Source organism: Sander vitreus, chromosome 13 (assembly GCF_031162955.1).
Source record: "Sander vitreus isolate 19-12246 chromosome 13, sanVit1, whole genome shotgun sequence".
NCBI classification, from domain to species: domain Eukaryota; kingdom Metazoa; phylum Chordata; class Actinopteri; order Perciformes; family Percidae; genus Sander; species Sander vitreus.
Genome location: NC_135867.1, coordinates 11,209,220 through 11,234,923, shown reverse-complemented (window position 1 = coordinate 11,234,923; position 25,704 = coordinate 11,209,220). Strand labels below are relative to the sequence as shown.

The 25,704-nt window shown below is 39.0% G+C and overlaps 1 protein-coding gene across 1 annotated transcript; it reads left to right on the top strand.

Moving 5' to 3' along the window:
* The first annotated feature begins 15,239 nt into the window (after nt 1–15,239).
* yipf5 (Yip1 domain family, member 5) lies at nt 15,240–25,477 on the top strand. The gene is made up of 6 exons (XM_078266176.1): nt 15,240–15,337; nt 15,947–16,064; nt 17,517–17,692; nt 19,267–19,412; nt 21,511–21,692; nt 24,248–25,477. The coding sequence occupies exons 2-6, from the start codon at nt 15,955–15,957 to the stop codon at nt 24,408–24,410; spliced, it is 777 nt and encodes a 258-aa protein (XP_078122302.1). The 5' UTR covers nt 15,240–15,337; nt 15,947–15,954; the 3' UTR covers nt 24,411–25,477.
* Nucleotides 25,478–25,704: the final 227 nt, after the last annotated feature.

Here is a 25,704-nt window from a genome sequence, read left to right as displayed (position 1 = left end):
CACAGTACAAATTGTGAGTATTGCTCACAATTTGTACCGTGGATAACCAACATAGTTTTGCATTTTGACTGCAACATACTTCGATTTTGGAGCCATTTTACACTCTCTTAACGAAAATACCAATTTCAAGACCCAGATAAATGGCTGTAACTGGCACTTATGTGACGTTTTTGTCTTTGTAACATGAGCAACAGCGCCTCCCTCTGTTTGTATTGTGACAAGTCCAGACTTCTTCTTTTAGCATCATGGACAGATCCTCACACAGAAAAGTGACCGAATTAGTGTGTGATAGCTGTCTTATTTTTTAATATATATATGAATTGACAAAGATAGATTTTTTTTATTTTTTTTGCTACATCATGCTTCACACCCACACAAAAAATAAAGTAACAATAAAACCACATCATTGACGTAATGAGATCAAAGTGATTAGATAAACATGACTTATCAGGTAGAGTTGACATGCATTAGATTTATACATAATTCACTTTGTGGTTAATCAAAAACAAGGCAACTAGTACAGTAATAGTGTAATCTGTAGTCTCACAAACATACACCGTCTGCTCCAGCTGCATGGCCAAATCAGGGCTTGTACTAAATACAAATATTGTGGGGGTGAAAGTATAAAATATACACAGTCTGTTGTATCTCAGAAAGCCTAGTTTATACTCAACACTGTTCTTATTTTGGCTTCTGACTCTATGATGCTTTTATTTTCCTTTTGCTGTCATCTGTCCACTTTTAACCAACCTTGCCTCGAGCAAAACTGCATTTGTGGGCATTCCTTCACTTAGATGTGTTCTACCTCTGAGGACATGATGAGATTTTAGTCTGTTTAGCCTTGTATTAACTGTAGTTTACAGAGGCTGAGCCACTGAGGCAGTCACTTTCATAGTATATGTACAAGAATCAATAGGAGCTTGTTCTTGCTCTAAGGCACTTCAGCAATATTATTATCACTTTTACAAGGAAATCAGCAAGACTACAACTCCTGTAGCCTCTCAAGCAGCCCTACCTGTATGAGCCCTTAATTATTAACAATAATAATAATATTTTGGATTATTATTTATTATTATTATTACTACTATTATTATTATTAATAATAATAATACATTTTATTTGGCAGATGCCTTTCTAGATACACAAGGACATCTTAAATTTTTAAGACGTCATAAAAGAAGAAAATACAATAGAATACATTTAGCTTCATAGAAATACATTTAACAAAATAGACAACATCTGACAAGTGCTAAGAACCATCAGAAAAGCAGTAAAAAAAGTGTGTTGGGAGGGTTTCTAAGGCGATGCAGTACTATGAAGACTTAGAGATTAAAAGCTTTCTTAAAAAGGTAGGTCTTTAACATTTTTTTAAATTAATTGACTGTGTCTGCCTGTCGAACGTGGGAGGGGAGTGCATTCCAGAGTCTTGGTGCAGAACAGCTGAAGGCCCTGGCCCCCATGGTGGAGAGGCAGAATGTGCGGGTGACAAGGAGGCCAGTCGAGGAAGAGCGGAGGGAACGAGAAGGGACATAGCCTGGTACGAGGTCAGTGATGTAGCTGGGTGCGAGATTATGGAGTGCTTTGTAGGTGATGAGTAGGGTCTTAAATTCAATACGGTATTGCACAGGGAGCCAGTGTAGATTGACAAGGATAGGTGTGATGTGTTCAGATGATCTGGTACCAGTGAGGATTCTAGCAGCAGAGTTCTGAATGAGTTGGAGTCTGTTTGTAAGCTTAGAAGGGATACCGGTGAGAAGAGAGTTGCAGTAGTCCAGTTATTATTATAATAAAAACTCTATCCCTCTGTGTCAACTTTCTAAACATGTTTTCATGATGCATATGGTCAAACTTGATGCATTTACCAAAATAATTTTAAAATTCAAACATGCCTCCTAAAATCAATGGACACTGTGGTTCCAACTGCGGAACTATAATTGATGCCCTATATCTGTGGTGTGGTGTCATGCAGTGTTTCAAAGAAATGCAAAAAAAACAGTTTCAAATTTGAAACTCAAGGTTAATTTAAAGTTGCAGCTCAGTATAATATCCACAAATTAGTACACCATTAAGAATAATGTACGGCATGTACTGTATATAGAATTGGTAATATAAAAGTGGTAAATAGTACACTGTATAATCATATTGAAAGTATTTCTTGAATCAAATGTCAGTACAATTTGAGACACCCCCCTAACCCTTGAGGTCCAAAATCAATCCCTGACTATTAACAATAAGTCCTATTATCCAAGTGAAACAAAACAAAGTGAATAAAAGACAGAGAGAGAGAGAGAGAGAGAGAGAGAGAGAGAGACAGAGAGAGAGAGAGAGAGAGAGAGAGACAGAGAGAGAGAGAGAGGGCTGTGTTCCCATTTGTCTCACAAAGTCACTCCCTTTCTATCTCTCTTCCTATCTCCCTTTATCTGTGCCTGCCTGGGACCTGAGCAGTCACCCAGAAGTAGGCCACATTGGTAGCTTCATCATAAATACATGTAGCCAGTACAACGCTCCCTGCTGCTCTGCTATTTAAAGACCGGTGATTGACCACCTGTAAGGAGTTAAACCTGTTTGGGACGTCACAATTTATTTCAACTCAGCCTTCTCAGTCCTTAAGGAGCACACAGGTTAATGGCATAACACCTTGCAAATCACCCAGCAGGTTCATCACCAAAGCATACAACACATTCCTCCATGGTTGTTGTTCTCTCCATGCATTTTGAAATATATTAATGTAGACTGAAACATGTCTTAGTAAATGGTTATTTGAAAAGACATATTCAGTTAGTGAAACAAATCCCTGAGCTAAAAGGACAGACATATTTACATCAAACAGGCATTTGTTTTAGTTGCTTTGTTTCTTTGCTGTTTTATATCTTTGAAAACTCATTTCAGTTCCATGGTAGTCAAAACAAAATATATGATGAAATATTTACTCAAGCACAGCGGCAACATTAATAATTTATTGTTTTTCCGAGAGACGCAATATCTGAGAGATTTTTAATTTTTCACTTGCCAAAGAAATACCCTTTCTACACTCCAAGTAAAATCATGAGCACTTTGCTTCCTTGAACTCACAGCACAATCATTTTCTTCCTGTGCAGTTCAGAGAAAACTATTAGAAGGAATTTTCAGGCTGGTCACAGATGGTTGAAATAAACAGCATAGTACTTCCACTTCCATCTCTCATTACAGCCACACTGAATGATGCCAGGCTTTAGATGGGAAATCTGCAAGTACAGCAGGCAGACATTCAATGCATAAATTCAGTTGACTCTGAGAGTATTTACCAAAACGAGATTCTATGTAAACCTCAGCTATCCCTCAAACTTGTATGTTTATTTTTTTTCTTATTTACACTTGGTCAGCTATTTATAATTGTCTAAAGTTTCAACAGGCAGCAACTTTAAATGTCAGTTTAGAATTGTGTTAGAAAAAAGTATGCAAGGGGGAGTTCTGTTGAGGATGACAAAAACCACAAAACCTTTCATCGGTGTGAAAGTGATAGATGTCATGAAAAAGACATTGCTGAAGGAATAATGTCTGTTTATTTTGATCTTGCAGTGTGTGTGTGTGTGTGTGTGTGTGTGTGTGTGTGTTGTTTGCGAGAGAGAGAGAGAGAGAGAGAGAGAGAGAGAGAGAGAGAGAGAGTGTGTGTGTGTGTGTGTGTTTGTACCATCTTTTAATGAGGACCATGACATCATGCATAGTCAGACATCAGTTATGTCAGTTAGTATGTAACTGATATTGTATCTAACTGATATTGCTAGTATCATATTTATCCACACATACAGCTCTAGCGTCCATATTTGACTGAAAGACTATGATCAAAATCTGGGCCGCAGATAGGGGGTGAACACCGGGTCAGTTGCAGGATATGTCTTGGAGGGAGAAAAAGACTTTCCCTATCAAACAAGGTCCTTAACCCCTCCTACTCCAGTGGAGCCATCAAGTCAGACTAGTTGTACTGGGCAGATTCCAGAAGCGACTGCATGTGAGATATGATTAAGGTGTTCCTGCAAAGGGAGCATTTCTTTCTGTGAAACTGCCCTGAGGAAAGCAGCAAAATATGAAGAAATACAGTCAAGTAAAGGTAACAATTAAAACAACAGTATGAATCAATACAAAAAAGAATCAGTAATGTTGCACAGCTATTTTCTTAGTTCTACTACTACCTACTTCTAACTTATAGTGAGTCAGTGTTTTCTATTTTAAGGCAGACACAGTTCTCACGTCAGGGAGTCTTCTTTGTGGTGACATATTTCTTTAAAAATAAATCTGTGTTTATTTAGTTTTTTTGTGACACAAAAATACCCTGCTGATGCTCAGTCCCCATGAGATCATCTTAGCAGGATGATGCCTGTACTGAACTCCTACTGTCCTACTGAGCAGATACACTTCACACCTCTAGCTAATGCAATGAGTAAACAACCTCAAATGTGTTTTCAAAGACTGCTCGGCAAGGTTTTCAGCTTATTCTAAAAGTCTGCTAATGTACTCATAATCATTAAGAAATGTCTAGTCTTCGCAGTATTGATCTTCAAACCAATGCCCTAGATATGGTATCAAAAAAGGATATTTTGAGCTGATTCCAAGCAAACATAGAGCCTCTTTCCACTTTCACTCAGATATGCTACATGAGTCAGTTGAACTGAGGAGGTAGATTTAGTTGCTACACTGTAATCATCACATCCCAAATAATGACATCAATATTATGATCTACAAATAGATTGCAGAAAGTTATTTCCTCTGTGGCTCAAAACAGACTAAATGCCAGCAGACTGACAAATTGGGGGCATGTTTGTTGTAAATGTTACAGTGTGATATTATTTTGGGTACTGAGCAATACAATTACAATACCTCTGGATTTCGGCCCAATTCAGCAGGTCAAAAAGTTTTCTTCTTGCTTTGTGTTGCTTTGCTGCCCCTCAATCCCCACCTCATCCACTCTGCACAGGCCGAGGCAGCTTTCCCTGCTAAACTCGGTCCACTGCTCTCCCTGGAGACAAGGCTATTTAATAGGAAGCCCACAAAACATTAAGGGCTTTGGCAGCCGTAGCAGAGCAGGGTGGTGAGGGACAGACACGCGACTCCTGGAGCCAGGATAAGTAAAACTCTGGAAGACACCACAGAGAGCCGGGAAGTTTATCCCACTCCCAACACTACTGACTCTGCATCCTAAGGTGTGTGTGTGTGCGTGCGTGCGTGCGTGCGTGCGTGCGTGCGTCGTTGCCGCATGAGGGTCACTTTTGTCGGCTAAACATAACTGCAGCGGCCCCTGAAAGGGCCGTCACCTTGCGGTGCCCTGTACCCGGCTCACCTTTTGTCATCACGTGACCAGCCAGCGGTCGCCTAATTTGTAAGATATCATACATACGTTTTCGATAATATCATAGAAACTCATCCTTGACAATGCGTATTTTGGATGCAGCCAGCTAAATTTACTAAATTAATATCAGACCATTTCTATGTTTTTGTTGGTTTGTGGGCTCAGATCGAATTGATAACTTGTGATTTTCAGTGTTTACATATTTGCTTAGACAGTAGTAGCACATTATCTTGTTTTTTCACATCTTTTTTGTTTACAACTTTGTTTTAAACCAATCTGCATGTGAGATTTTTAGATGTTGTTTTGACAAGAATGCATTCATGTATTTTCTTGAAGACATGTATATATATATATATATATATATAATGCATCCCAATATTTCTTTACATTTTTAAATATTCACTTAAAGAATAATTAAATATTGGGGTTACTCAGATGCATATTTATATTCTTTTATAGACTTATTACTTGATTTGAATGTAAGCATCTAAATGTTTTTTCTACTTAGTTATTCTTTTTTTTATTTCTCAGTTTTGTATTTGCTGGTGTAGTGTGGACATATTTACTTTATGTTGGTGGTATGTCTTGTCGATGAATGACCTTTCTATCGACTCAGATCATTGATATAAATCACTTGTCTCACATACTATAGCTTTTATTGTAAAAAAGTCCAGATGTGTCAAAACGCTGATCGAAGAAATTGCTCATGCAGCAAAGATTTCCCATCCTTAACTGCAAAACAATGACTTATTAGAAGAACAGTTTTACATTTTCCTTCAGTTCTTAACGAAGATGATGCATTTCAGCATTACATATTTTAGCAAACTTTTCTCTTGGGAGACAAACAAAGTACATGCTCCCCAAAAGGCAACAGATAAATAATCCATCCATCAAAAATCAATCTTTTATTCCATCAAGGGTTGCAGGGGACTGGAGCCTATCCCTTTGAGAGATAATCAAACCTGTAGGCAGTGTTAAAACCAGGAGGTTTTGTGTGTATCTTACAGTACAGTAGCTGGCGTTTGATTCAATTTGCACCATGTGGGACTCAGAAAGCAGTTGACCAGGATCAAGTTGTGGGTGTAGTGATAGGATGGGACGGGCCGGAGTATCTGACAGCTCCACTGTTTGTTTGTTAAAAAAAGACAGAGTGTGTGTTGACCCATCTTTCTTTCTGGATTGCATCAGACGCAGATGAGCCGTGATAAGCATGTCCAGAATAACCATTCAGTCAGATTCATGTCAGATTGTATTTACTCACTGCAATACACTCTTACCAAAAGGGACATTTGCAGCATTTTGTGGTTTACTCTTCAGTAACATGTCACATAACCTAATTGAAATAAAACAGAGTGTGCATGCTTAATTTACAGGCAATTCAAGTAACCCTTGTTATTTCATTTTTTTTTTGTGTTTGGTTTGCTTGTGTGTAATGACATTCTTGAGGTTCTGCACATTTTTCAGTAGACTACCATATCAGCTAAGAGAAGGACACAGTTTGTGTTAATGTGCTTTTAGATTGTTTCCAGTATCTTCCATTTAGTCTTGATTTGAGGATTAGAGCAATCTATGTCTTTGGGTGGCATTGTCTGTGTTTACTGTATATTTAAAAACAAATAAAACAAATACTACCGTTTAGGTTGAATATGTCAACCTATTTGTAGCACATTTCAATTGGTTTCAAATCTTCAAAGTCTGAATTCAATTGGCACTTGAGGCAGATAGCTAGCTTCCTTAAAAATGTAATTCTGACACTTAAAACCCTAAAACAAGAGAAAAAAAAACAGATGTGCAGATCACCTCATAGCTTTGGCAGCCCTTTTCCTGTTTTAAGAAGAATACATCCTGCAGGCTAAAGACTCAGACTAAGCAACTTAAGAAGGGATTTTTTTTGCCAAGAAGAGAGTTAGCCCATATCCATACCATTCTCTCCATCTCTGTGGCCACTTCTTGGCGGTGCATAGCGCAGTGGAGTTCTCCAAGCCTAAAGGGATCTTGACCATGTTGATTTGGCAACTATACAAGATGTTGCTAAGCACCCACTCTCCCTCTGCCAGCATAAAGGCCATGGGAACACTGTGGAGGGGTAGATAGCTGTACTAGTTTACTGCCATAGTCAGTTCTCCTGTGGTGTGTTTCTGCCTCTGTGAGTATAGTGTGAGTGTTAGTGTGTGTGACATCTCTCTCTCTCTCTCTCTCTCTCTCTCTCTCTCTCTCTCTCTCTCGCATTCTCTCCCTCCCTCCAGTATTTTCCATGCTTTACTCGTTGGCTCCTGGGATTAAAGGGAGGTTTCCACAGGTCTTCAATGTGTGAAAAAATCTCTTGATGGGGCCAAATCTCCAAAAGCCCATAGAACTGTAAAACCCATTTAAAGCTGCAGGAGGTAAATTAAAAACAAAACAAAATAAAAAGAATTTGTAGTAGAGTGAGCTCTCTTTCTGCGGCTCTCCCTCTCCCGTCTCTGTCAAGCACCGCCCATCAAGCTAGCAAGAGCACCTGTTTTATAAATAAATTGTACAAATACAAATCATTCATTTCATCCCGATGGCATGCCATTTGCGTTTTATAGCGGCAGTTCTTTGAGAATGACCGTCCTTGTTGTCTTTGTAAAGCCCATTGAGATAACATGATGTGATTAGAGGCTCTAGTTAGTTTCATAAACATGAATTTGAATTAGCCGTGAGCTAGGGTTAGCAGAAGGCTAAACAACAGACTCGTCTACCGCGTGTCCTCGTTCGGTTGGCAGCATTTTCCTGCTACAGACCAGAGGCCGTGTGAGAGTAAAATGTTAACACGGCAAATGAGCCAGTGTTCGTCCCAGCAGACCATCTCTCCCGACTGTTTTTACAACAAATGTCCGCTTCCTGAACAATAACTGGACACATTCTTACACAATTTCGTTCATATATGCATATAGAATAATCACAAAAAAAGTCTCTAACTATAATTTATAGTTTAGCCTTGAATAAGCTGCAGCCTTGAGTCTTTGGCTATAGAGAGATGAAGTCCCGCCCCTTCTGGTGGACCACCATGGGACCTTTCGGAAGAAATATGTACTGTAGGGAGAGACAAATTATCTTTTGATCCCGTTTGAATTGAGCCATGGATTACATATGTGATGTTCGTCAATTTAAAAGATAATTTTGCAACTGAAGAAAGTCACAGTTACCAGTCGTAGGGTTATTGAAATACCACTTAGTTTTGTGTGAAACCGCTCAGTGAACTACATATCTCGTCTCCCACAATTTATGTCACATTGCTTGATGCTCGGCTTGCTCGCTAGCTAGATAGCTTAGCTATGTTCCACAAGTAAACAAAGTCTCAGTTTGTCATAAAACTATTGAAGTATAAGGATGTGAAAATACGTAGAAAGACTACACTGCAAAGTCACATGGGTTGACGTCTCACTGAAGCTACGATGCTTCTGTCTTTCATACCGAGATGTAAAGTTAATCACACTCACGCTTCTCGGCTGATAAAACTTCGCTGGATAAAACACATTGGGTAATATATGCCCAAGGCACAAAAAACATTCCTCGCGGAGGTCGAGCAGCATCAGAGCAGAAGAGCAAGACGCGCAGTTCTTAGTCGAAGCCATAACTATGCGACACCTGAAAAAATATAATCGCAGATGTAACTCAAGATGGCCTAGTAAAAAAGGGAGACGAACAAAGCAAGTGCTGGGGCAGAAATCTTTCTCAGAGTCCCCAGGCAGAGCCTTGAGAGGGTAAACCAATAGCGAAGCCCGTTAGAGGGCGGAGCACATAAGAAATAGAACGTTACCTGTGTTGTGGAACATAGCTAAGCTAGCGAGCTAGCGAGCAAACCAAGTATCAAGCAAGGTGACGTAAATTGTGGGAGACGTGAGTTGAGGGAGATACGTACTTCACTGAGCGGTTTCATACAAAACTCATACTACAACAAACCTAGGACAAACTGTGACTTTCTTCAGTTGCAAAATTATCTTTTAAATTGGCAACCATCATATGTGTAATTCATGGCTCAATTCAAACAGGATCAAAAAATGACTCGCTCCTCATTTACTACATGTTTTTTTTTTCTAAAATAAGTTCCCATGAGGTCCACTGGAAGAGGGACTTCACCTCTTTATAGAGACAGAGCACATTGCGTCATATTTTGAAAACCACGCCCACTGCAAGGGAAAATTATCTGCGCCACAATATGCAACCAAGGGCTGAAACGCTAACAAAGTGCCTGTAGCTAGCTAAAATAATAAATAAGCCGTTATTAAGCTAATGTTAGCTATGTGTTAGCAAGTTAAGGCACTTGCAAACATAATACTGCATAGCTTTCTGATTAACGTTATCCACATTCCACTGTAACACAAGTTGCAACTTCCTCCCCTAGCTTTAAGGGTGTAGTATCCAATTTTTCTCTTCAACTAATACCATCAGCAATTTGTTGTAAATGCTTTAAAGGATGTTCACTTGTATGATTAATGATGCAAAGGTGTTGCTGAAGTACAGGAAACATAGGCCTACAGTATACTCACCTAACATATACTCATAGAATTTATATGCGCAACTTTCCAGACTGCCCTTCAATCTTCTACAGCGCGTTCTCAAACTGAGATACAGTACTGTATAAAGTGAGATGAATGAAGCAATGAATGGAGCAATCAAGAACTGCATGAAGCTCTCTGCACACAGTGAAAATGAATAATTTCTCTCAGCATGGGAAAGTGAAGGCAACAGGGAGTAGAGGATATATAATTGAATGTGCGGTGGGTCTCTGTTTACTCCTGTCATCAGTAATTTCATCTGGGAAGCAGGACCAGGTCCAGTGGGGAGTCACCCCAGACAAAGTACGACAGGAATTCTTGGCTATGTCTGCAGCTACATTTGCACTTTGAAATACACCTTACTTACTGTGCACGTCACAAGATGCTGTATAGTTGTAGTTTTTGTCATCTTCTTTATCCAAAGTTAAAGGACAGACCACCCCAAATATTGTGATATTCAGTTATTTTCAATGAATTTATTTTTGAAAATGTTTTTGATATATTTTCTTTGATTTTGTGGGCTAATTTCCTTGTGTTGTAATTATTGTTGATGGTGTGAAAAATTGGATATTGCCAGTGCAGCTGGTGTTTATTAACAGATCTTCCAGCCATCTACAACAAAATAGTAAACTTCAGTTTTTGTGTCCCACAGTATCAGAGCAAGGGGTTCTGTGTCATCTCATCTTAGAGCAGTGACATTCTACAGTCATACAGAAAGAAATTCATCATCAATGGACATATATTTATTTTTCTGTTGACAATAGCTTTAATAATTTAACAATGCAACAAGGCCTCAAGACACACTGTCATTTTTTCTCAACTGGACGTCAGTTAAGAGATTAAAACAGATCATACCTGTTCTCAAAGGACTGTCAAAAGGCCTTCTGGGAAATATAGGATGAAGTAGAAACAGAGGAGGCAGATGAAGGGGCAGTACAAAAAACACAAAAGAAATTGCAACACGTTATCATAATTTCGGAAACTTCTGAATTTGTTAAACAGCATAAACTGATGCTAGAAAACAATGTGAGAGCATTTGAGGGAGGATTTTCTGGACCTTTGTGGCCAGACTGATGATCAGATAATGTAAGTTGGCAATTCCACTGGAGTCCCAAAATAAATATCTGCCTCTTAGTCTTGGACCCACTCTCCGTCAAGTCATACATTTCAGTTAGATGGAAAAATACACTTTTAGAGGAACATTTCAGAGGATGAGCTTTACGATTGGTCTTATATCAGCCTGTTCAGAATGATTGAATATTCATGTATATAACTGAGTGTGCACGGAAATGTGAAATTAATATTCCTATTATTATTATTATTATTATTATTATTAGAAGCAATAGCAGTTCTGTAGATGCACTTGTGAATTTCAGAGTCTTTTCCATCATTATAAGAAAATTTCAACCTTGTGAAAATTGTTAGTTGAAAGATAGTTCACATTGACACCAAATATTTTTTATTAGCAGTTCTCTTTCTAAACAAACTGATCTGGTCATCAACTTTGATGCTAACATCAATCCCATTGATCCTTGCATCAACAATTTAAGAACTTTATTGACACAAGATTTTAATTGTAAAATGTTGTTTCTGCACTCTGATGTGCAGAAAGTGTTATGGACAACAACCCCCAAGATGCTGTCAATTGGAAGAAATATTGACTTTCTTTCATTTGATCTGCAATACCAAAATACTACAGCGTTGACCCACTGGGCCAAAACTAATTTATGTCCAGTATAGCATACAGTATCTTGCAGGGAATATAATCAGTATGGCCAAACTGTATAACAAAAGTTAAGGGAACTGGGAGGTGAAACTTGGCAGAGTGGCTGTTAGGGTGGGATGGAAGAAGGAGAGCCAAGGCCATGCTACTGTTTATAATATGAGACTTATTTTAGAAGCCTCTAAATCTGTTTTGACATGTAGAACACTGGTGGGTTGACTGGTGCTGTCCCTGATGCCAACTAGAGGCAGATAAGAAAAGGATGACAAAACTCCAATACACTCAGTCATACAGCATCAGTCCTGTATCAGGGTAGCCTCGATGCCAGCCGAACTTAGCCCCGCCCACAAGATTTGAGGTCGGGAAGTTCGGTCTGGACTTGATCCGTTGTGGAGCAACTATGCTCGAACGAGAGCTGTTCGGACCAATCAAATTGTGAGGGCCGGCTTTATACGATGATGGACAGATGATCAACAGTAACGTCATGAACTTCATCACCAAAGAACGCTTGGGTTGAATTAACAAAGATGGATGCCGCTGGAGAATTGAGATGTGTAGATTCCGCCATCGCGTCTGTTATAGAAGATATCGACAGTGAATTAATTTTAAAAGAGGAACAGAGAACCGCGATCATTCTGACTAGAATCTGAGTATGACAACGTCAGGCTAGCATCAGGGCTGACCTGCCATTTCAGAACACTTAACACTTATTTAATTGTGCGTTATTGAACATTTCTGTGAAACACATTTTTATAATCTATAGTATGCACTTTTTGTCTATTTTGAGTAATCTCTTTATTCAGCACAACTTTCTCATAATAATGTGATTCCTGAAAAAAACAACAGTCATATTCATTTTGAAGAGCAATTGTTATTTTTGTCCAAAACAGTTGTACATGAGAGCAATTGCATCCATCATACAGTACCAGTCAAAGGCTTTGGTATTACCAAGTAGATTCCAGAATAAGATAACATCTTATCATTTTGTCAGAAACTGTAAAATCTCGAGTGGGTGAAAATCTAATTTGGGAACAAACAAACAAAACTCTTTAGCTGCTGATTGTTATTTTAGTTCTCATGTAGCCCACTCACAGAGTGAAGACAGCTGCTTCAGAGAAAGGATCCTGCGAGGACCAGATGCCAACTAATTTATGATCTGTGCAGCAGTCATGTCAATGGGGAGGCAGGAAATTGAATTAGATGAATTAATGGAATTTATTTAATCTTATGAATGTTTTGAGGAAATGTGTGCACCCATTTCTGCTTAAAGATAACACTGTGTTTTTGTTTTGTTTTCATTCACATGTTCAATATGTTGTGTGCAGAAGGAGATAAATCTCCCATCTGCATATTTTCGTACCCAGAAGAACATATGATAACATGTCTTGATCCCTTGGTTTTTCCTCTCTCCCTGAGCCTTGAAAGGCAGAGAGAGAAATCTTAATTGAGGGTACAGTAGGTGGTTGGAGAAGAGGGGTTGCTGCAGTAGAGGAAATTCAGTAGTTTTAATCCACTCATCCACCCAGGCAGTGACAGCAGGATTACAGTCGAGACTGTATAAAAGAAGCCAATTATGACAGCATATAGCAATACACTGCCCTAAATTCAATTACCCTCTCTGGCACTTTTCAATTTTCTTTCATTAAGTGGATTAAGAAGAAAGACATGTTCTTCCCGTTTAGAAATGATTAAAAGTCTAAAGGAAGATGAGAGGCAATGGAGGGAAGGAGACTCATTTCACCTTGATTAGTCACGGGTGTTTGCTGTAGGAATTCATGTTTTGTGCATCAAATTGATTTTGTTCATCATGAGACAGAGACTTGATCCATGTTAGACCTGCACAGCTGACAGGTTTGTTAATGACATTTTTTGTTTATTGGGTTTGTTTGTTTTGTTTTCTCACCCATCCCAACGTTTCACGTGTCATGAGATGCATTTGTTCTTCCTTCAGCATTAATACACACCTGCAATAACAAGTGATTCAACATAAAGGCTGGAATCTAGTTACCAGAGTTGCCTTCAACAGGAAACAGAATTTGACAATTAGTCACAAAGTTTCTGGGCAAGAAAATGTCCTTGGAAATCATGCAGCCTTGCTGAGGGCACATGCTTTGTGGAGCACTGACCAAAAGGGTTCTCTATGTATTGTGGCCCTGAGACCCATAACTCAGAGTTTCTCTGTCAAAGACGGAAGAGGCTCAATACTGTATGTCTCTTCTGAATAATGACTTTTTCCTCCATGCCTTTTTCAACTGTATTATTTTTCCCATTTCTCATTCTGTAAAGAATTGTGTAACTCCAGGCAATGAGCAGAGCCAACTCTGTATAATGTAGTTCCTTGTCACACTGCACCAGTTAATCTATGGCTAAAAGTCAAACATTTTATTGTTATGGATGCCAGAGGTGTTTTTGTTTCAGCACTGAGGCAGAAATCATTTTAGTTTTAATAGGAGGAGATAGTAGGACGTCGGGATAGTTTTTACAGATGTGACAGAATTACATTGGTATGAATTTTCTTTTCCAGTATCACGAAAAGTCAATTTGATAATTTTTTCATTCATCATATGTCTGTGGCATCTAAATTGATTTACATTTTCTTGTTCCTTTTGGCTATTTCTCTTTAAAAATCTAAATGTTATAGAGTATTAGAGGGGATAAACAATGATTATTTTTTTATTTCTGTTTCTAATTTGTACTCTTCCATTCATTAAAGGTCAAACCCACATCTGTGATGCTGTCTGCCTCTCATTCCTGCCCATCCCTATTTCCTCTCATCAGAGGTCATCAGCCTATTATTTTATATCTGTCATCATCAAAGAGGATGGCTCCACATGCAGAAATTGTTAGCGGTGCAGTTCCCCTGCACTGGCAGAGTGATTGATCTGCTCCTCTGCATCCTGATCAAAGGGACTATCTTTGTTCTTGCCAGGAGCCCAGCGCTTGTCCTATTAAATCAACTTCCAACCTCTGTCACTATTTGTTACCATTAGACCATGGTTTTCTCAAACTATGGGTCAGAACCCAGTGGTGGGCAAAACCGGCAGTAGTTTGAAATGTCTAACCATATCTCTTTGTGAATTCAACATGTTTTTAGGTCTTGAATGTGTTTATTAATCATAAAAGAATAACTGAATATTTGTAAAAAAAGACTTATTATGTTTCTGCACACAGTTGTGAGTGACCTTTTAGCCTTTCCTACTTTAAACCATAGTGTCCGCATCAATACCACTACTGATATTTGCACAGTGTCCATGAACTTGTATAATGTAGCTATAGGCTACAGATGTTTGTTTTTCATCAGGATCATCTATAAAACTAGAAATTACTTGAACAAGTGGTTTGACCTTTAGAATTAAAATACGTCTGCTTCCATAATGTCTCATTCTTTTAAAAACCATAATTTCAAAATCAGGCAAAAAGACCTGCATAAGAACTTTTTCAGCACAGGTCTATGACATTCAGCACTCCACTATTTCAACCAGAAAACTGTACTACGACGCATACAAATTATAGTATTTACTATTTTCATACATTCAATAGCCAAACTTGTAAGATCATGCCGTTGGTGAAATATCATGTAATACCACCATTCGCCTTTAGATTGCGCCACATTCTTTCTGCTGAGGGCGATTTTCAGGAAATTGTCGCTAACGGCTTCCCGTCGGCTACGTTTCATCCCGGAAGATTTACCTTTCTCCTGACACGTAGCAACAGTAGCAAGCACGACCAAGTTGGCAGGGTTCTGCATAGATTTGTCAAACATCACAGGTATGTGTTAGCATTTGCGATGCTTCATAGCTTAAGAATAACGATTATGTAAGAAAAGTTAAATACAATATTAAAACCACCGCTGACATGCGCGAGGTATGCATGCCAGGTCTCCACAACTGTTATAGCTAACGTTAGCATTAGCTAACCAACTAACGTTAGCAGCAAAGTTAACGGTAACGTTACGTTAGCCACCCAACGATTAGCTAGCTAGTAACTATTGTATTTTGACAAGATTTGTTAACTTATCCTTTTCAGGTGATTGTGTAGCCATTTGATAGTTCATATAGTTAATCATAATAATATAATAATAGAACGTTATCTTGGTGTTGTGTGTAACGTTAACGTTAAAGCTGACTACGTTAACTTACGTTAGCTAGCTAGCTAGCTACTTTAGCTCATAGTTACATTCATATGGAGGTAACGTTACCGCTGTACTAACGTTAAATAACTAACATTAGCTAGACAGTGCAGTGACTTTTACCGATCTATTACAGAGCATAATTGTGCAATAATTAAATTGACACCCTCCGTACCACCTTATAGGCTAAAATAATTCGACCTAGCTGATTAGTCGTGTTCCTGTTTCTTCCCCTGTGTTTCTAACAGTGTGAGAGATGGCAGGGTTTGACAGTTTCAACACAGACTTTTACCAGTCGAGCTACAGTGTAGATGACCAAAGCCAGGCAGGCCATGGCTACCCCAACGCTGAAACCCCCTACGACAAGTAAGTAAAGAAAGCCCCCCTTGCCTGATGCTCCTTCAGCTGTTAAAGGTCCAGTGTGGAACGTTTTGAGTTGTTCATTATCAAAATCTGTGTTGCCCGTTCACAAATGTGTCCTTTTTATGAATATTTACCACCACCATCAATTCCAAGTATTCCTTTTGGCTTGAAATTTTACATTTGCATTCGCATGAACTGGGGTAGGCACTCCATATTCATGCGCCATCTTGAAATACGTTAGCCGGTAAGGGACATACAGAACATTCTGCTCCGCCTCTCGCGTTTTCGCTGTCACATGATAAACTGGTGCTGCTAATGGGTATCGTCGCTTCCCTGCCCCGGCAAGTACAAAGAAGGAAACATGGAGGACCACACATATTCAAAATCCAAATTTCAGGGACAGGAGTCTTCTTCTTCACCCAGAAAAAGGATATTGAAAAGAGCAAGAGACCGTCGTCAGAAAAAAACGTGAAGGCTACTGTAGCTGTAATACGTACTTCAAACTGCGTGGCGCAAGAGAGTTGATTGCGATATATGATCTAAACGCTAGATGGGAGAAATTCCCACACATTGGCCCTTTAACAACTTCAAGAGCAACATTATTATTCTTTTATGCCATTTCAGCTGCTGAAGACTTACCTACCTAACATTTTGTTGCCTTGCTGAATACCTTCTTTGATATCTGTTAAGTGTGTTTGTAATTAAGGTGAAGGGAAAGTTTGCATTGTTTTACTGCTTTTAAAAAATGGTAATACTGCCTAATTGAAACAACACTAGGGCTGGGCAATATAGCCAAAATCTTCTATCCTGATTTAGGTCATTTCATATCTCCATAACGTTATATATCTCGATATAGCATGTTTTCTGGTAATTTAATACTGAAAGTCTATATGAAATAACCACATGGTAAAGCCTATTTTGTAAACTTCTGTGAGAATTGAATAGGCTACTTGACAAACAAATGAAAAGTACTGAGTATTTTCTCATCTCAGTACTTTAGTGCAAAATGAATATAACGTGCAAGGATCACAACTAGACTCTGGTACATTTCCGGTTTCACCTGTAGTGTCTGCAATTTAGTGCAGAGCTGAGCGGCGCTATGAAGGTCATCACATTTCACTAGCGGTGGGAGGGAGGAGCAGCGCATGTTCTGTTTACTAGAAGAATGTGTTTTTTGGGGTTCGGAGACAATATATGGCTCAAAGGAAACTAAAACAGCGCTGCCAATATGGAAACATTTCGTATTTCAAACTGACAAAGGAGGTAAATATTGCCAAAACGTAGTTCAGCTGCTGTTTTTCAGCTAGAAAAATATTTATACGGTAGACAATTTTATATCGTTTTGTTGTTATATATTGTCATATCGCCCAGCCCTAAACAACATCCTTGGTCATTTAATGTCTTTTCAGTCAAAGAGTACTGTTCTGTTGAGCATTATAATTATGTATTTCCCAGGCCATACGGTGGTCAGTATGACTACTCCCAGCCCATGGGTTACACTCCACCAGGAATGATGCAGCCCCAGCAGCCATACACGGGACAAATCTTCCAGCCCACACACACCTACACCCCATCCTCGTCACAATCCATGTATAGTAGCGGCTTCGACGATGAGCCGCCACTGCTAGAAGGTAGGTGAACCACAACCTGTAGTCTATGACTTCTATATCCTTCTTTGGCTCTCATATGACTTCTCTCACTTCTCTTATAATATTTCTAAGGGAATTGACTAGTTCAGTTTAGCACAGACAACAATGCAAATAGCACTTTTCACTATGTGTATTGTTAACTGTGCTAAAATGATATTATATATTATATACAATAATTGTTATTCTGTCAGTTGATTGCTATTGTTATAATTGATAAAAACATGTAAGTCAAGCTCGTCACAGCTTCTCAAAACTGCAAATTGAATGCATTTGTTGGACTGGTAATTTGGAGTAAAGTGGCAAAGTAACCAATTAGTGAAAATAATAACTAGTCGCACTGTTTACCAGCTAGAGACTCAACTAGAGACTAAATCAGTTTGATACAGCTGAGACCACTTTGACCTAGAGGTCAGTCTCCATTGCTCTAATTGTATCCATCCCATACATGTGTGGCACCACACAGCTATGTCTCAGTGAGTATGTTTACATGCACACTAGTATTCCACTGTTATTCAGAATATGACAATATTCCGAATATAATTGAGGTCATGTAAACAGCATATTCTGTTTGGATATTCCGAAAAAGGCTTTTTTTTTTTTTTGCATTTTCCGATTAAGACGTGGGATATGCCAGTATTATTTAGGGTTTTAGAGGCATTCTTTGGATATGTATACAGCGCATTTGGAATATGCGTCTCAATCTGGGTTTTTACTGCAGTTTAAGGCCAGTTTACGGCCTGTTTGCGGCTTACATCAGCTCTGTGTGTTGCTATGGTTGTTGTACACAAACCAACCAGCCAACAGTTAAGTGAGTCCAGCTGCGGTAGAGATGCATGCTTAAAAAAAGAAACACGGATACTTTTAAACATTATGAAAGACTTGGACATCAACAGGTTTTCGGATATGCGCAGACATCGCTACGCCAACCTTTTCAAGAAGCTGGTTGAAGGTTGGTTGAAAGAGAGACGCTGTGTGCGCATGGTCAAACAAGTCCGCCACCGGTGGAAAACTTTAAAAAATATTGTTTTGCATGGCTGCATGTAAACGGAATATTAGTGGACTATTCACTTTCATTAGCCATGTAAACAGCCTAGTCGGAATATTGTCTTTTTCAGATAAAGGGCAAAAACCAGAATATTATGTGCATGTAAATGTAGTCAGATTGACAGCCGAGCTGTGCTACGTGCACCGAGACCATGAAAATGAAAACGTTGATGATCGCTCAAACTAATTCACTCTTTAGACTTAAATGAGCGTGACCTAGAAAATTAAAGACACACCTCATCGCTATTCTGAGAAGAAATCACACTTTTATCACATTAGACTCCTCTCTGTCTACATCCTCATGCAAAGCGCTGACTAAAAAGTCTAAGCCCTCCTGGAAGAGAGACGTGTGTTTATATAGCAAACCAGTTGTGCATTCTGTATGCCAATTCATCTCTTCCATCTTTATTCTGTCATTACCTTTTTAAAGTTCCTGTACAACTCTTGCAAACTGAGTTGTGTCATTTGTTTCCAGTATCCAGTGTTTCTGATGTGTGTTTTTTCTGTCTTAGAATTAGGAATCAATTTTGACCACATCTGGCAGAAGACTCTGACGGTACTCCATCCAATGAAGGCAGCAGACGGCAGCATCATGAATGAGACAGACCTGGCTGGCCCCATGGTCTTCTGTTTGGCGTTCGGAGCGACACTTCTCCTGGTAAATCATTTGGTTGTCATTGGCACTGACATCCTGCTATATATATATATATATATATATATATATATATACACACACACACACACACACACACACACACACACATACAGGTGCTGGTCATATAATTAGAATATCATGAAAAAGTTGATTTATTTCAGTAATTTCATTCAAAAAGTGAAACTTGTATAATGTATACATTCATTCCACACAGACTGATATATTTCAAGTGTTTATTTCTTTTACATTTGATGATTATAACTGACAACTAATGAAAACCCCAAATTCAGTATCTCAGAAAATTAGAATATTGTGACAAGACCCCTGGTGCCACACTCTAATCAGCTAATTAACTCAAAACACCTGCAAAGGCCTTTAAATGGTCTCTCAGTCTAGTTCTGTAGGCTACACAATCATGGGGAAGACTGCTGACTTGACAGCTGTCCAAAAGACGACCGTTGACACCTTGCACAAGGAGGGCGAGACACAAAAGGTCATTGCTAAAGAGGCTGGCTGTTCACAGAGCTCTGTGTCCAAGCACATTAATAGAGAGGCGAAGGGAAGGAAAAGATGTGCTAGAAAAAAGTGTACAAGCAATAGGGATAACCGCACCCTGGAGAGGACTGTGAAACAAAACCCATTAAAAAATGTGGGGGAGATTCACAAAGAGTGGACTGCAGCTGGAGTCAGTGCTTCAAGAACCACCACGCACAGACGTATGCAAGACATGGGTTTCAGCTGTCGCATTCCTTGTGTCAAGCCACAGGACACAGCGTCAGAAGCGTCTCGCCTGGGCTAAAGACAAAAGGACTGGACTGCTGCTGAGTGGTCCACAGTTATGTTCTCTGATGAAAGTCCATTTTGCATTTCCTTTGGAAATCAAGGTCCCAGAGTCTGGAGGAAGAGAGGAGAGGCACAGAATCCACGTTGCTTGAAGTCCAGTGTAAAGTTTCCACAGTCAGTGATGGTTTGGGGTGCCATGTCATCTGCTGGTGTTGTTCCACTGTGTTTTCTGAGGTCCAGGGTCAACGCAGCCGTCTACTAGGAAGTTTTAGAGCACAAAGCTACCAGTACCTGGTTTAAGGATCATGGTATCCCTGTTCTTAATTGGCCAGCAAACTCGCCTGACCTTAACCCTATAGAAAAATCTATGGGGTATTGTGAAGAGGATGATGCAATGCGCCAGACCCAACAATGCAGAAGAGCTGAAGGCCACTATCAGAGCAACCTGGGCTCTCATAACACCTGAGCATTGCGCACAGACTGATCGACTCCATGCCACGCCGCATTGCTGCAGTAATTCAGGCAAAAGGAGCTCCCAACTAAGTATTGAGTGCTGTACATGCTCATACTTTTCATGTTCATACTTTTCAGTTGGCCAACATTTCTAAAAAATCCTTTTTTGTATTGGTCTTAAGTAATATTCTAGTTCTAATTCTAGTTATAATCATCACAATTAAAAGAAATGAACATTTGAAATATATCACTGTGTGTGATGAATGAATATAATACACACATTTCACTTTTTGAATGGAATTACAGACATTAAATCAACTTTTTCATGATATTCTAATTATATGACGTATGTGTGTGTGTGTGTGTGTGTGTGTATATATATATATATATATCACACACACACACACACACATCTGTACAGCTGTCATCATGTACAGTAGGTGTGTGCATATCTATATCTGACTCTATAGATGAATTAGGGGGTGAATCTTCACTGGTCTCACGATTCGATCACGATTATCCTCTCAACGATTCGATATCACGATCCATCCTCAAATTTAATATATATTTCTTCACGTGGTTTTCATCAACAGATTCAAGCAGTCAGATATATAAGAACTCCCATTTGTATTGCATCTGCCCTAGACATCAAGTCCTGAATGTAGCGGAGTCTGAACACAGCAGACAAAAGGCAAAAACAAAAAAAAAGCTGCAAACAGAAAATCACCAAGTAACATCATTAGGCAATAATCGATTATTGTCCTTCATTGCATCAATGCAGAATCATCCACATTCACATCGCATCGATGCAATGATTAATTTCAACACCCCTAAGATGTATATATTTTTTCTTTTCTGTTAACAGTCCGGTAAGATCCAGTTTGGCTATGTGTACGGTATCAGTGCAATTGGTTGCCTTGGGATGTACTGCCTACTCAACCTAATGAGCATGACGGGCGTATCCTTTGGCTGTGTGGCCAGTGTCCTGGGATACTGCCTCCTGCCCATGATCCTCCTCTCCAGCTTTGGAGTTCTCCTCTCTTTACAGTGAGTACACAGGAAAACAGTAAAGCTAATTAATGTTACTATAACCTGTAAATCAAGCCAAGGCTTTTCTACGGAATGCCGTTTTTTTTCAATATTAAATAAATAAACAAATAAATATGCCTATGAAATACATCCTGAAAGAAATAAATGAATGTAAATGTAAATGAGTCAATATAGTTAAATAAATAGGTTTTACTATTTATTTCAGAGGACAGAAGTAAACATTTATTCATTTCAGGGGACTTTTATTTCATAAGTACACATTTATTTATTTCTGTACCATACACTGTCTAGTACTAGACACCAGGGGTGAATCTGTGCACAGAAGCCACGGTTCGGTTTATACTTAGGTTTAGGAATCATGGTTCGGTGTGAGTTCAGTACAGCGGGGAAAAAAAGCAAATGCAAAAGGATACGTTTGTTTTCATTTTCTTTGAACAGACAGTAGTGCCAAAGACGACCAAATCCTCTTGCTGGGGATGGACACATTTTGCCCACTTGCAACTTTGGCAAACTATTTTCATTATAAAGGAACACTTCAATCACTTCTGTGCTGTATAAACACTGAACAAACACTTTCCCAAAAGGCAACAGGTCTCAATAGGCTATAAAAAGCTATGAAAAGCATCTGTAATGCCTGAAATAAAAAGAATACTGGTTGCTTTTTCCTCGTCCATCCACAGCACATCTGGGTAATGCTGTCAGCTGTGCGTGAGCATGTTTGATGTTTCCACATACGCTAAAACGGTGGAGCAACGCTATGCACCGTCCTTGTCTTATACACAACTGCTGTTGCTGGTGTAGCTGACCAGGGGCCCGTTTCAGAAAGCAGGTTTAGTGAAAACTCTGAGTTTGTTAACCCTGAGATGAGGGAAACTCTGGGTTTTCTGTTTCAGAAAGAGAGGTAACTTAACCTCAGAGTCAGTTACTATGGTAACTGAGTCTGTGAACCTAACCTGGTCGGGAGCAGGTTTTCTTCAAGAAACCTCGAGTTTCTCTGTCTGCTCCCTCTGAGAGAAACTCAAGGTTTCTTCTCTCTCATTTCCTCATTCATTCATTCAGTCTGTATCAGGCGCATTGTAATGCAGTTTGTTATCTGCATGAATAAAAACTTAATAAATAAAACTTATTGTTAGGCAGATCATAAAACGTTTTTTTCTCAAACATGTCATGTCCTTTTGTCGACGATTCCGTTGATGAAAAAGCTGTATTACTTCACAGAGAGTTTACGTTGGGAGATGATATTGAGTCCCGACTAAATGTATTTTCATTTCCGGATTTTTTCACAGTCCATCAGATATGTAGATACCTTATCCGTCCTCATATCACTAACATCCACCATCGTGGACATGCTTTAACATCCCAGCAGATTCTTTGTGTCGCATTACGTTTTTTGCAAAAGGCAGTTCTCTTTATTGGTGATACGGATCATACTGTAATAGTAAAGCCACTGTAGCCGTCAGAAAAGTGTGACTCGCTCTGAAACGTTTTTTAAATGTTTTTTGTAGTTGTTCCCTGGACACAAACCAGTGAGAGCCATTGAAAAGAAATAAATGATTATAAATTATAGTTCTGTTAATGATCATGGTGCTGCAGCCTCAGAATGGGATATAGTAGTAGCTTACTTTTTCGCCCGCAGGATTGCACCCAAATGAAATTATAGGTGTAAAACAATTCCAGTTTTCACCAGTAATATTATAAGTTAACTGTGATTAAATATGAAATGAATACACTGTTAATGCGTACGCATTGACATCGAGCAGCAATTTTCTCCCACACCAATTCTCTCTCTGTTGCAGCAGCAACCGCTGTCTTGCTTTTTTAACGAAATGCATGTTCAAACTCGTTTGTGCGCATGAGTATTTCCGCCGACCCGTTTTTTTGTGTGGTTTTTGCCATGGTGAATCGTAGAATCATGGCTCCATTCACACTGCCTTTTTATTGTGGTGGTGGAACCTACTCTGAGTTGATTGAACCAACTCATATCAGCTGTTCTGGAACCGAAAACTCAGTTTCCCATCTCAGGGTAAATCAACTCAGACATCAGGGATACACTCAGAGTTTGTTAAACCTCCTTCCTGAAACAGACCCCAGGAACCTGCAGGAGGGTCATCCAGCTACAGCGTTTCATTTGCGCTAGCCACAATATAACTGACTCGAACGCATATCAGCTTGTTGTGCTAACCTCAGCACATGTTGCTGAACTTGGCTGTGTGCACTGAACCGTGACACCCCCCCCCCGAGTACCATGACAGTTGGGCACAAATCCATGAACCGTTACAGACCTACTAGACACTGTCAAGTAGTTTAAATTTCCCGTTTAGGGTTTTGTTGTATTGGTATTGTACAACTTTAAAATTGGCATTAGTTGCTTAATAAACTCTGCTCAAGTATGATATGAATGTGTTGGACTATGTGTTTTTTGATAGGAGTTTCACAAATCGCTGTACATTTAATAAACATAACATAATAAATATAACATAAACGCAGGTTTACTTCAGCTAACTGTTAAAACAGTGAAAGGTAACTTCCTCCTTTCTTCTTGTCCTCTTTAGGGGCTTGGTGGGAATTATACTAACGGCAGCAATCATTGGCTGGTGCAGTCTCTCAGCCTCAAAGATCTTCATCTCGGCGTTGGCCATGGATGGGCAGCAGCTGTTGGTTGCTTACCCGTGCGCTCTCCTATATGGGGTCTTTGCACTCATTTCTGTCTTCTAAAAATATAAAAAAAATCATCAAGTAACACTTTAAAATAGCCTCTCCCCTGTTTCTGTAATTTCAGTCTAATTAGCATCAGTGTAATTATTGGCCAATTACACTGTTATTGCAGAAAAAAAGAGAGCTCCTGTCTAAAACGGCACCAAGGTATTTTTCTTTTCCTTTATAAGCCTCCACCTCTCACTACATTCCGACTTGACCATTCGCAGACTGGAGTGTATTGTCTCACTCATGTCTTCTTTCCACTTTGCTCCCCTCATACATCTTAAAGGAGAGGACTATCGAATAAAAAAAACTCTCCTGTGGACCATGTTGAGCCTTGAATGGCCTAGTACAGTCCTATGATTTTAAGGACATGAAGGGGAAGCAATCATTTCACACAATGGAAGCCTGAGGAGACAATTTAATTAGGACATAGACAGGAAAACGTTCTCAATTTCCAAAAAGGACTGATAACCAACCCTCCGCAAACCCTTCAGCCTAATTTGGAGCCAGTGCAAACCTCCTCATGAATTTTGCAAAAGCTGTTGTGAGCCTTTTCTGACAAACATCTATAGATTCTACAGCTGCAGTACTAGAGGAAACACTCACTTTCCTGCTGCACAAGACTACAGTAACTCATTCTACTTCTCCACCCAGAAAAGGTGGGGGGGAAAAGGAAAATGGGGGATACCCTCCTCTGCATCTTATTTTTTTTTTTTCAAACTGAGGAGTCATGAATCCTCATTTGCTCATTACAACAGTGATCTGATGTTTAATGTAAAATAGTTGCTATATCTTCTCATTTATTGCTGTTTTATTATATTCTCTTGAGATTCATTTGAGTTTTGATGCCTTTCAAGGAGAAATAGTTTGCACAAAACCAGTTTGTTTAGATATTGATAAATGATAGTCTGAGAGATACTGTATATTTCTAGGTACAGACATGTCTCTATAGGTTGTTGCTTTAATTTGCAGCCTTCCTATGTCTTAAATCTTTATTTTAGGTTTGACTCACTCTGTATGCTTTGATGTATGATCTGTTGTTCATGTCTTCTCATGTACATTAAAGTTGTCTTTGAAAGTTATCAGACTTGTTATATTAAAAGGTACATTTTATGGCCAAGCAGATAAATATAAGAAGTGGTATAACCTCTTTTTATTTTTATTTATTTATTTTTATATTCTGCGATATATTGCAATTTATTACCTTTTTTTCAAACTTAAATTTTTTCCAAATATCAACTTATGTCCCCAAATTAAACTTTGTCAACATTTGTTTTATCTAAAAAGATACATTTCTCTGTTCATCTCA

Excerpts from the sequence above, each read along its gene's own strand:
- yipf5 (XM_078266176.1), top strand. The coding sequence starts at position 15,955 with ATGGCAGGGTTTGACAGTTTCAACACAGACTTTTACCAGTCGAGCTAC. Across the intron at positions 17,693-19,266 it reads TGAGCCGCCACTGCTAGAAG|AATTAGGAATCAATTTTGAC; the intron begins GTAGGTGAACCA and ends TTTCTGTCTTAG. Across the intron at positions 21,693-24,247 it reads GGAGTTCTCCTCTCTTTACA|GGGCTTGGTGGGAATTATAC; the intron begins GTGAGTACACAG and ends TGTCCTCTTTAG.